This window comes from Panulirus ornatus, chromosome 11, assembly GCF_036320965.1.
Source record: "Panulirus ornatus isolate Po-2019 chromosome 11, ASM3632096v1, whole genome shotgun sequence".
NCBI classification, from domain to species: domain Eukaryota; kingdom Metazoa; phylum Arthropoda; class Malacostraca; order Decapoda; family Palinuridae; genus Panulirus; species Panulirus ornatus.
The window spans coordinates 42150658-42163464 of NC_092234.1; the positions used below are offsets into that span (position 1 = coordinate 42150658).

Consider the following 12807-nt stretch of genomic DNA (forward strand, 5'->3'; position numbering starts at 1 on the left):
TTCTACACACATTCTCAGCACTACCATAATCTTACTGCACCCTTTTACAGATGGACACGATGAGCACCCTTGGGTTTAGTTCACGCCCCACAACTCCAGGGGCACGTTCTACTCTTTCTACCCAGATTGACTATAATGCGTAGAAACTCAGATATATGTGTTTATTACTGTTTGGTCAATACTTTTTTAATAACTTGTACAGCTTTTTTAGATTTATTTACTGTGTTAAATGTAGGTTTTTTATCAGTGTCATCATGATACTGTTGTTCCTTAGACCAAAGTAATTTTAAATTGTTGCCTTTTTGTACATCCAAGAAGAATGCTTCTGTACAAGCTTCATTTTCCTGTACCTTTCATGATATAATGAGCAGGTTTATTAAGATTGCTCATTATGCTGTCTCTGATCAAGATAACTGTGTAAAGATATTACTTATTAATCAAAGAGCAGTCAGAATTTTGTTTGTTTTGCTAGAACAGCAAGTATTATGACTTTCCTGCAAAGTTTTTGTTTATTTTGCCATATTTTGAAAGAAATTGTTAGATTAAAGAGAGCATCTGTTGATATGTGAAATTGATTATTGCAATTGTTATTGAGAACAATATATAGACAGAAAAAACTGTTTTCATTGAAAAGGAATTTTGTATATATGGAGCATTGTTGTCATTTATGAAGTATCCCCAATGCTGGAATGTCATGATACTATAAGCATAGTTGGGGTTTCCTCTCAAAGGATGGATGCTTTCATACCTTGTATTGAAGATCATAAAATGCTGAGTTTGAATACAGATTCATGCATGATTTAGATTAAGTAGCAGACCAAGCTTGTTTTGATGCAAATATGTTGATTTTGATGAACATTCAGGTAGTGTAATGTTCATGAACCATGTATGTTCCTGTATTTCAGATGGAGACAATGAGTTCATTCACAGCCTCGCGACCCACTACCCCGGGTGCAAGGTCTGATGTGTCATCTAAGATGATCACTTGAATAGAAGTGCAGCACAAGATGAAACTTTGGTATCAGCTAAGGAGACCATGTTAATGCTAAAGTTTTCCAAGTTTTTAAAGAACTTTGTGAGTCACTATTTAAACTGAGTCCGAGTGTATGGGATGTGATGATGTACTTAAAGACGTTCTTTTGCCATAAATCCCCCTTCCCCATATACTTTGTTTTATAACATCAATAAAAGCAGTCCTTTATACTTAGTCATTTTTTGCTATTTTTTTTTACTCAGAAGCCTCATTGCTTGTAGCACTTTTTGCATCAGCATGCTCTCACTTTAGTCTTTCCCTGCACTATTGTGCACATGCACTGAAGTCCTCTCCTGGCTGTCATAATGTTTTTCCGTCTTGGATGGCTTGTTCATCACCTTTGGTGAACCTAACTTGATCATTTATATCTAGACCACTTTAGTCATTTGTGAGTTTTTTTGGTCTAGTTTTTAAAGAGTATGTGTTGTGATTTCTTGTTGGTAATGTGTAAGTATATGTTTAACTATACTTTACATGCATGTATCTTCATCCTTTTATGTAGAAACTGGTGCTTGTAATTTACATACATTTGGCATGATCCTTATGTATTGCCTAATTTATGTTTGTTTGAATTTGTTGCTTTGAAAAAGTAGTAAATCTTTAGAACACACACTTACACACTCACCCAAGTAGACACATGCTTATAAACATGCACAGATACAAGTTCCAGAGTTTTTTACTTTCAGAAACAGACTACCATTTGTATTATATAGATAGGATGGATGAGAAATCATGGAAAGCATTGATATCATTAGATGAGGCAAAGATAAGCTCATGAAGGCTCTGTATCCATATACAGCATATGATTAAAAATGGTATCTCACCTTACTTGCCCACAGATTATTCAGAACAAGATAAGCTGCTTGAGATGTTGTTTGAGTACTTGCTTGAAGAGGGATCAGTGTTAGTGGAAAAAGTTGGAAATCATACCTAGTTATAGGAAGAGTTGCAGAGAAAGTGTCCCAAATTACAAGGCCTGTATTACTTGCAATCATTCTTTAAACACACAGAAAAGGTAGGCAGAGGAGAAACTACCCAATGAAAGTCAGTAGAGAAAAGAGGTATTAAGAACTTCCATTGATGTATTAGAAGAAGCAGTAGCCCAGGTAAAAGAGATGAGTGAGTAAACTATGTATTTTTGTGAGTGCCAAAGGGTATTTGACAGTGTACCCAAATTGGGTCTAGAACATTTCCTTGCAGGTTTAATGATAGTTTTCCTCTGGTGGAGTCAAAACTATATGAATGGAATAGAGGATGCCTTTTCAAATTGGATAAAAGTAACCATTGGTGCTTAACAAGGATCACTTCTGGGGCCACTGGAAGGCTAGTGAAGGAAAGAAATTAACAGGCGGGAAGGAAACAAAGGACACTTGTTTAAGATGCCTTTTGAAACTAGGTAAGAGTAACTACTGATGCTCCTTAGGACTGTTGGTATTGCTGATTTATGTAAATGACTTGCCAGAAAGCTTGAAATCATATAGGAATGTGATAGAAGATAATCCAAAATTTAGCAAGAAATACAAAGTGCTTCGAGTTGTGGCTCTGCAAAAAGACGGGTGTGCCTAAGCATTGGTCAGATATATGATGATGAAATTCAACTCGATCAGTACAAATGAAGAATTAGTTCGAGATGAGACTTTCAGGTCTTATGATTATCATCTTGTAGAAGCCAATTTTAGGAATCTTCTTGTGTAAGGGACTTTAGGGGTTGGTGTATCATGCAGTGTGTTAGTTAAACCACTTGAGGAGAATTGTTAAGGAAATTATACTGTTCATTGTTGAAATTGTCTAACAGTATATGAAAAAAAAAAAGGCATCCAGAAAATGATTGCAGAATATATCAAGCCTAGATTAAAGTGTGCATTACCGGTCAGATCATCTCCCGAAGGAGGCACTGAGATTTGCTAGAAAGGACATATAGAGAGTAACAAAATTTTTCCAAAATGAAAGAAGCTAAGCAATAAGTAAGTGTCAGCAACTGTATATTTACCCACGTTGAAAGAAATACAGAGTAGGTAAAGTTATGATTACAACTTTCATCAAAAGTTTGATAATATCAGCATGAAGCAGGTCACTATGTGTAAGGAACTGACCAAGTAGAGGAGATGACAAGAAATGTCATGAGATGCATCAGAAAGATTAGGAAATATTTCTGTAGTACTGCATTAGAGTAATAGATGATTGGAGCAAGCTAAGAGTAGGAGTAACGAATGTGGAGAATTCAAGAGATTGTAGTACAGAAAAGAGGCTAAGATTAAAGCTATGTACATGTAAATGTCCTTTCCAAATGGAGTCATAAATGTGCACAAATGCAAGCATGCACAAACAAAGAGGGAGGAGGGGTGTAGGTAGGTTGCCTAGACTGATTGAAGTTTTTAAATCCAGTTGGCTGTTAATTAGCTACATTTTCAGAAAAACTTTCTTAAGCATCCAATGTATATGAAATGAAATTCACTCGTTGCAATTATATGATATTGTTTATCCAGCCTATATACTTAATGGAGATATGTTTAGAATAGTACTGAAAAAGTTTGATGTTTCTTAGAGCAGGGGTATATAAGCTTTTGAATTGAAAGGTCAGAATTGCTTTTAAGGAGGAGTCCCACAAGCCTGAAAAAATATAAAATTTAAAAGGTGGTGAAACTGAATGACAAGTAGCAGTAGTTTTACTGAGCATGGTCAGAGAATGGTAACTCTCCACAGCAAAACATACTGATGCAAACATTTCTTTTCAAGACTGAAAAACCAATTAATTAGATAATTTTATTCTCTAATGACTAAAAAGGAAAATATACTTCTCAGTTTTAAAAATAGTTTTTGATTTCCATTAAAATATGTACATGATTGTCACTTTCTCATTTCTAGATTTACCATTCTGTTATGGTTAAATATTGTGTGAATAATTATAGATTTACCTAATATTGTGTTTCTTCCTGAGTTATCTTGTTGGAGGCTGCACACTTAAGAAAATATACCTGAATTATCTTGTTGGAGGCTGCACACTTAAGAAAATATACCATAAGGGAAAGAGTTCGCATGGAATACAGGTACACCACTGAAATTCCGGCAACTGATGGTTAAGTACCTCTTTTAGTCTGGACAAAATTACGTGAGGGAACTTGAAATTACCACCTCCACCAGACTAGTTTACTGGGCAGCCACAGATGGTATTGTGTAGGGAGCGCTTATTTACATTCTCTACACTGCACTTTTGTGATACAACAATTCTGTAAGATTCTTAGCTTATTTTGCTTAAATTTAACCTTAGCTATGGTTTCTAAGACATATAAGAGTGTCAGTGGTGGTGTCAAACGTAAAAACCAGTCCATATCGATCCAAGATAAAGTAGAACTGTTGAAAAAAATGGACTGTGGTGTTTCAGTGTATAAGCTGTGTGACATCTACAGTATTGGTTCATCAACTGTTTATAATATAAAGAAGCAAAGGGAGAAAATATTGAAATTCTATGCAGACAGCAATTCCAAGAAGCAAATGATGATTAGAAAAACTATGAAAGATGGTAAGAGTACTGAGTACAATCGAGTGATGATGCATTGGTTTCGACAGCGTCAGAGTGATGGAGTGGACTTGTCAGGTATCATGATAATTGACCACGCTAAGTTGTTCCAGAAAGAACAAAAATTACAACATGAGCGTGACTATAGTGAAGGATGGCTTCAAAGGTTCAAGAAGCGTCATGGAATTTCCATGAATAAAGTGTGCAGAGAAAAGCGGTCTGCAAACCATGAAGGAGCTGTTGTGTATCTGGACGAATTTGCAAAACTCGTAGCTAACGAGCACCTAAGTCCTGAGCGGGGGTATAATTCAGATGAAACTGCATTACTCTGGCGATGCACACTTAGGAAAATGCCAACAAAAGACGAAGAAGACCCCACAGGATTCAATCTAAGGACAGACAGACCATCTTAGGGTGCTCAAACATTTAATATTTTAATTTAAATTTCTAGCAGTCTATGGTATACTTTAGACACATGGAAGAAGTATAATTATTGGGTTAGAGGTGTGTTGATGAATTATTATTACGGGACCACGGTTGGTCTGGCAAAAGGGTTAATCTGGCAAGGCTTTGGAACCAAGCGTGTCAGAAAATTGGTGGTGTACCTGTAGATGCCAAGATGATATAAGAGAGAAAATTTAGGAAATATTATCTGTCTGGATACCTTGATTCAGCTGTGGTAACTGAAATGCAATAAGTTTTTAAGATAATATTCATGAAGTAACTTAGAGTTATTCAGCCATCCATTAGCTTATGGATCCCAAATTTTATCAACGTATGTATTTATGGATGTGTTGCAACAGAATTCCATACAATTAATGAAACAAGAAATACCATGTAGTAAACAGGATGAATGTATGGCATTATGACTAGGCAATTGTAAGATTCCTGTGTGTTGCGCACCACTCTTTACTAGTAAAGTAATACAGAGATGGAGTTATAGGATGATGATTGTTCTTCACATCTAATGTTTAGAAGAATACAATCCCAAAACTGCTTAAATCTGCTTCTGATCATAAGAATTCGAAGAAGTTAAGGAGTGAGTTACTTTTTCCAGGTGACTAGGGTTAGATGAGAGCCTACAGCAAGAGAAGGGTCAGAAAGGGGAGGAGACTAAATAGGATAACAAAGAGAATAGACATGTGTAGGTGTTATAATATACCAGTTCTGGTGACTAGAGATATCTTTTGGCATTAGAATAAACGGTTTCGGAGTCTGCCCTTGAAAGTTTGAACACTATTCTGAAATGTCATGTATCAGAACATGGAAGATTATAAATTTTTGGTAAAGTCTTTCTCTGCTTAAGTAATAACTAGCAGTCAAGACCCATTGTTGCAGTATATTCCACAACATAAGTGTTTGTGCTTATCCTGTTTAAATATTTTGGATGTGATTTAAATGTGCATTGTGCTGGTAAAGTGGAGTCTTTTATTTGGGGTTGGGGATACCTAGTAGAATGCATTAATACCTTGCTCCTTGATTTATTAATTTAGTTAACTGTCTTGGAATTGGATAAGCTTAATTATGTGAATCTTCATTTATTGAATATAGATGTTAGTCACCTGAGGTGATTGATTTTGGTGATGTTTGTCCATTCTTGAATGGAGCAGGTCATTTACAGAAATGGTTCTGTAGTTAGTGCTAATATAAGTCCTTTAGAAAAACAAAGTTCTCTTATCAGTGTTATTTTTAACTCCATTCACATTTGTGTGGAGTGGATCAGGTGCATACTGCCTGTTAACCCAGACAAACACCTATTCACCTCATGTCTAGTGTGCTCAAGTAAACATAGGCTTTCACAGTAATGGAAATGTGTTATATTTTATTTTGTATGCAAAGTTAATTTTTACAAGATCCTTGTCTCCTTTCACAATTATATTTTCTTTTGTATGCAAAGTTCATTTTTCAAGATCATTGTTTCCTTTCACACAGCCATAGATAAATACACCTTACAGTACAGAGTAAAGTTGAAATCTGTAAAATATATCATGTAAAGCTATTTTTTATGCCTTTTTTTTTATATATATATAGAGGGAACAACATTGATTAAACATATTCACATTTAGTTGACTCGGCAAACACTGGATACATCCCATTCTTCAGATTATGTCGTGAAATTTATTCCACCTTTAATACACTGAGATATGTACAGGTTATGCTTTCCCATCTATTCTCTGGACTCCTCCCATCTCTTGAACAGTTACAGACTTTAACTCATCGTATCACATGACCCTAACATTCTTAAATTCTAAGTTTTGTATTGAAGATACTAAACTGCTAATTTTCAGCTGCCCCGCATTCACCCCACTGAGACAGACTTACCATCACTAATTTCTTCATCGATGGTTCCAGCCAATGGATGAAGGCACCACTTTCTGAGTACTGCAGGAGCTCCATAAAAGGGAGACTTAGCTATCTTGACACAAAAAAGAATATGTATTTTTAAAGTAACTTTATATTGTCATAAGTTTTTTATGTGTATTTATTTTCGTATTTTTATGCTGTACGTATGAAGATAACTAACATGTGTACCATATTTGAGAAATTTCTCAAGTAGTAAACCCAGTTGTATTATACTTTATAAAGAAAATAAAAAACATGATTTACTTTTTTAGAATAATTTACTTCCAGAGAATAAGATTCAAGTAGTGTGACATACGTATAGAATATAGCTAAAGTATGGTGCATTTAGGTTGTTTTATAAATGGTGCTATACCAATGATACAAATTTTTACTGTTTAAGAACCTTTACAGTAGAATGAGGTTTGAGAGTCATTTCATTTTAGTCTGCCAGTTTCCAAAGGTCAAAGGATTATTTATTTTTCAGATGCGAGTGTCACTCTTAAGCACAATGCCAAAGTACATTCTTCCTCCCAGAACATAACTGACTGTAGAAAAGCAGGGCTCAGGTGGATGACATCAAGCTTAAAGAGTTAGCTAGCAGTTTGGCTAGACAGAGTAGGACATCTTTGAATACTGTAAGAGAACAAGAAAAAGGGTACAGTAGAATAAATAAAGAGGTGCATAAAAATGAAAGATGGGCAAGACATATGAAAGAAATTGTTCCAAAAAAAGCTTCAAGAGTGAATTGAAAGTTAATGAACAGCTAGATTGAAGGCCTCACTTCTAGATACAAATAAAGGTATAAGTATATTAGGTGAATTCTAAGTTCCCAAGTGTACTTACTGTAGAAGATATATTATCTCCAGTATTGCCGTGATAGGATGGGGGAGACACCATGATAAACATGATGGTAAGTGAGATATATATAGAGGTTCATGAAAAAATTTGCATCTGTGTCAGATTCAAATCCCTGAGAGCACCTTGACTTACTGTTTGATAACATTGTTGACTTGCTCTTTATTGACATTGTAAGAGAGTTTGGTATAAAGGAAGCAAACATCTCTTCATTTCTGAAAATTATTTGAGATGTGCGAAATAGAGGCTGCTATCACTGACATGCATGACATAGAAATTACTGAAGTACATAAGAAGTAAATAGATGAATGTAAGCAAAGGATAAAATACTTTAGTGAAAAGTAGGATGGGCATATAGGATATAAGTTATGAATGTTTTGGACTAATAGAGTGAGGACTGACATAGAATAAAAAGAGACAGGTGATTGGACTACTAGAAGGCATGTGACCCATTCACCTATTGAAGGACATTCATTACATTCATAACAATTGCAACCTTTAATTTTTTGAATCAGGTAGACTGAATAGTTCTCTGAGAGATGGGGGTGGGGGGATCCAGAGGAAACTAAGAAATGAAGAATTGTTTTTTCTTAAACTTGCATGGAAGTACCTTTACAGTATTGGAGATTTAAATAAATTATGTAATTACATAGTTATATGGCAAAAGCAAATGGTACTCAGAAGTTTGGAAAGATGTTTGAGATTACAGAAAACTCGAGAGATGGTATCCCTATGGATAAGAATTTATTTTAAAAAACATGTAAGGAAGTACCTTTACAGTATTGGAGGTTTAAATAAAGATGTAACTACATAGTTATGTGGTGAAAGCAATTGGTACACAGAAGTTTAGAAAGATGTTTGTGTTTGAAGAAAGTTCAAGAGATGGTATACCTATGGATGTAATATTCCTAACACATATGATGGAAGTAGGTTATTACATGCACTGACTCAACTGCTTTGTTTGATTTGTGAGTTAGAACCCCACATGATTTGCTTGAAAAAAAAAAAAAGGTACAACCAGCTGGCTTTGCATTAAAGCAAAATTTCATAGATCAGTGTAGTGATGTCATGACTCTTCAACCATGCCACTGCATCCACTGTAAATGTTGCTTACCTGTATGTTCTTTCAGTAACATTTTGGTTATTATTCTGTGAGCTCTGATATATCCCAGCCCCTAAGGCCTGGCCTGGCAGCATGCAACTGGTGGTTTCTTACAGTTTCTGTACAAAGACCAGCCACAGTGAAGCTGTGGTGTTTTTCAAAATTTCCACTTTTGTAAACTTTTCACTTTCAAGAGTCAGGTCTACAAACATCTGTGGAACTCAAATTAATCCAAGGTGTATGTTTTTTAATATGCTCATTATTATACCTTTTGCCAACATAGCTATGAGCAGGGCACACTTTTTCCCCTGCCTAGTTGGTTACAATAAAAAACTGGACAAACTGTATTATTGTCTATTTTTTATAAATTTTAAGTTGTTATGCAGAAGCTACAGAAGTTTCTTTAAATATGCCCTTTTTCAATAACCTGTGGTGAGATGTATGTGAATTATCACAAAAATTTATCTGATAACAGTCCGTCCAAATTTTTTAATATGTAGGACCTGGATGTGGATAGGGAGCAGTGGTTTTGGTGCATTACACATGACAGCTAGAGACTGAGTGTGAGCAAATGTGGCCTTTTTTGTCTGTTTTCCTGGAGGGGGGGTAGCAGTGCTACTTCCTGTGGGTTTGGGTAGTGACATGAATGGATGAAGGCAAGCAAGTATGAATATGTACATGTGTATATGTGTGTATGGGTGTTTATGTATATATATGTGTATATGAGTGGATGGGCCATTCTTCGTCTCTTTCCTAGCGCTACCTCGCTGATGTGGGAAACAGCAATTAAGTTTAATAATGATAATGATATTGTTATTATACTTAACCGCTGTTTCCCATGTCAGCGAGGTAGTGCAAGGAAACAGACGAAGAATGGCCCAACCACTCATATACACATAAATGCCCATACACACACATATACGTACATATACATATCAATGTATACATACATATATATACACAGACACACATATATATACATGATATATTCATACTTGCTGCCTTCATCCATTCCTGTCGCTACATTGCCACAGGATAGCCCCCTCCCTTACAGCAAGGTAGCACCAAGAAAAGACAAAAAAAAAAGAAAGCCACATCTCTAGCTGTCATGTATAATGCACCGAAACCACAGCTTCCTATCCACATCCAGGCCCCATAGACCTTTCCATGGTTTACCCCAGACATTCCACATGCCCTGGTTCAGTTCATTGACAGCACGTCTCTCACCCTTCTATATGTTCAGGCCCCAATCACTCAAAATCTTTTTCACTCCATCCTTCTACCTCCAATTTGGTCTCCCACTTCTTCCCTCCACCTCTGACACATATATCCTCTTTGTCAATCTTTCCTCACTCATTCTCTCCATTTGTCCACACCATTTCAACACACCCTCTTCTGCTCTCTAAACCATTCTCTTATTTCCACACATCTCTTACTCTTACATTACTTAATCAAACCGCCTCACACCACATATTGTCCTCAAACATTTTACATAAAGAAAAGTGGGGTTGAGAGAGCTGAAGAGGGTGTGCTGAAATGATTTTGGGGAGGGGAAAAAAAAAATATATATATATATATTCGCCATTTCCCGCGTTAGCGAGGTAACGTTAAGAACAGAGGACTGGGCCTTTGAGGGAATATCCTCACCTGGCCCACTTCTCTGTTCCTTCTGTTTATATTTTTTTTACACAGTTTCTGTACTTGTTTAAATAAATATTGTTAAAAACAAACTTTGATTGCTTCCCGATGGAATGAATGTCCAGTGCTATTTTAAGTGTATTGCTCCCCAGATGTCATATTTGAAAATATTTAACTTTCTGAAATAAAGCAATCCTAAAATCAAGTATGACAGTTTTCCCAAAAATGCCAGTTACCACTGACCACAAAGTGCAGCATTTTCAGGTGTCTTTACCTAATGTGTACATAAAGTTTGCACCCAGAATCTATCGCCTATAGATATGGATGGCTTTCTTTATCAGGTGAGAGCAAATTTGTTATTGCCCTTTGATTCTATGGATTACCGCTGAGGACATTTCTTTTACTAAATCAATATTCCTTTGCCCTTATGAACTGAGGAGCATTAATACGGTTTTATCTTTCAAGGCAGTGATCTTAAAAGAAAGGTAATCAGCAAGAGTAAGTAAACCAATTTTTGAAGGAATTGTACCAGTGACAACCAGTTTGATTATTGTTTTTATTTTGGTCAGTAGCAGCAACAGGATTACTGGTTGAAACTGACTACCTTATTGAATTTAATAATGGTTTTTGAATCTAGTTTTCACATGACAAATACAAAACTGGCCATATAGCAGTAATAACTTATATAGTATTTTTCCTAGTTTTATGGACATGTATTGAAGCCATTGTACTGTATGTATGCTTAAATGTTATAATGCATGGAAAGATCATTGAAGAAAAAGAGGAAGTGGCTAAAAACGGTTCAGGGAGCACCCAAAACAAAAAGTTGTGCAATGTGTGTAGCATCAGAAGATAACAGCACTGAGGAACAAGCAGCTTCATCTGATAATTTCATCATACATACTCATTGGCAGGTTGCTTGGAGTGGCAAAGGTCACATTAGATCACAGCTGTTTGAGATTTCCTGTACCTTAGGGGAATACAGGATATAGGTCATGGCAGGTCACCAGACCGGGAACATGCCTGACATTAGGATTATATGGATCATGTTACATCACCACCACAAATCACTCCCAACACTAAGATTATACAGATCAGTTTAGGTCATCACCACATCAGACATGCCCTGCATCTTATAATACCACATGTCAGTACCACCCCAGTTACTCTCTTCACCCACGGTGTAATAGAAGCTTTTGTAGTTCGCCTTAAACCCAGTACCACTGGATTATACTGGTCAAGTTAATGTACCACAATACCAGAAAACCTTTCTGCACCATATGGTGATGTAGGTCAGATGACTATCTCTTAAACCATGCTATTCACACACCCGGGTCTACAATAGGTCGTTAGTTCAAAAACACTTGATAGTCTCTGCAACCTGCAGTAGTGCTTGTCAGTTTAGACCTCTACCAACCCCAATATCTAGAGGCAAAGCAGATTATATTTGGTGATACAGATCACTTCCTAAATTTAAAGAATGATACAAATCAAGTTGTATACTAGCACCTCTAAATTTCCCCACAACTTATTATAAGACGACACTGCTTGTAACTTGGGTGTACCTACATCCTGGTTTATGTCATGTCACCTTCAGTAAACAGGTCAAGTTCTGTTAACATCACGACAGATATTTTGCAAACCAAGGGTACCTGTCAGAATAGGTGATCCTCACTGACTCTCCTTGTATTTTCTCTAATTTAGGTTATGCTGTTTCCATCACTTTAGATTATGTACCTTAGCTTTAGAAAATGATATAAAATAGTCATAAAACCAATATAATATGATAACTAACTATTCACGGATGTGTATACTTGGATTTATAGGATGAAACTGCATTACTGTGGACAGAAACAACAGTCACAGGCCGGAGCTGGTCTACTCAGGCTGCACGTGCCGGCCGCTCTCAGTCCTCCTTTGCTCTCCTTACGACGCGGACGCACCTCCGACGGACCGTCGGCGTCGGAAGGGTACGTAAGAATTCTTTTCGAGAATATATTTGAGGATAAACAAAAAGTACACTGAAAGGTAACCTATTCCAAACACTATGTTTCAAGGGTTGGACTTAGTAAGAAACAGTACTGGGCTTTCCATTGTATATTTTGAGGAGGCTGTAGAGTGACACTTAATGTCTAACCATCTTCTGGGAGTCAGTCTCTCTCCCTGTACTCTACAGTTTGGTTAAGTCTTGTAACCTGACTAGTCAGACCAGTGTTCTTATTAATCTTGCCCAATGTCTCCAAACAGATAATAATACAAAATAGCTTCAACATAATAAGCACATTACCTAACATACTCAAATTAAAAGTAATTTCCAGT

General features: G+C 36.2%; 2 protein-coding genes and 1 long non-coding RNA gene across 8 annotated transcripts in view; 2 read left to right on the forward strand and 1 right to left on the reverse strand.

Moving 5' to 3' along the window:
* Nucleotides 1-7157, forward strand: part of pasi2 (Protein) — a 30313-nt gene extending 23156 nt beyond the window's left edge. For 2 of the 3 annotated variants that reach the window (XM_071666836.1, XM_071666838.1), the window contains one exon: nucleotides 51-7157. In XM_071666836.1, coding sequence (XP_071522937.1) covers nucleotides 51-143 — 93 coding nt within the window. In that variant the 3' untranslated portion in view covers nucleotides 144-7157. The remainder of the gene's footprint in view (nucleotides 1-50) is intronic. The other variant, XM_071666837.1, reaches the window with a different exon arrangement.
* On the reverse strand, nucleotides 6058-12398 carry LOC139751430 (uncharacterized). Its single transcript, XR_011713347.1, has 2 exons — nucleotides 12284-12398; nucleotides 6058-7526 (listed from the first exon to the last, which is right to left on the reverse strand). It is a non-coding gene; the product is annotated as an uncharacterized lncRNA (long non-coding RNA).
* The window catches only part of LOC139751427 (L-sorbose 1-dehydrogenase-like), an 87917-nt gene continuing 87435 nt past the window's right edge, over nucleotides 12326-12807 (forward strand). For 2 of the 4 annotated variants that reach the window (XR_011713345.1, XM_071666834.1), the window contains exon 1: nucleotides 12326-12458. The gene's annotated coding sequence lies outside the window, so the exon portion shown is untranslated. The remainder of the gene's footprint in view (nucleotides 12459-12807) is intronic. The other 2 variants (XM_071666833.1, XM_071666835.1) reach the window with 1 other exon arrangement.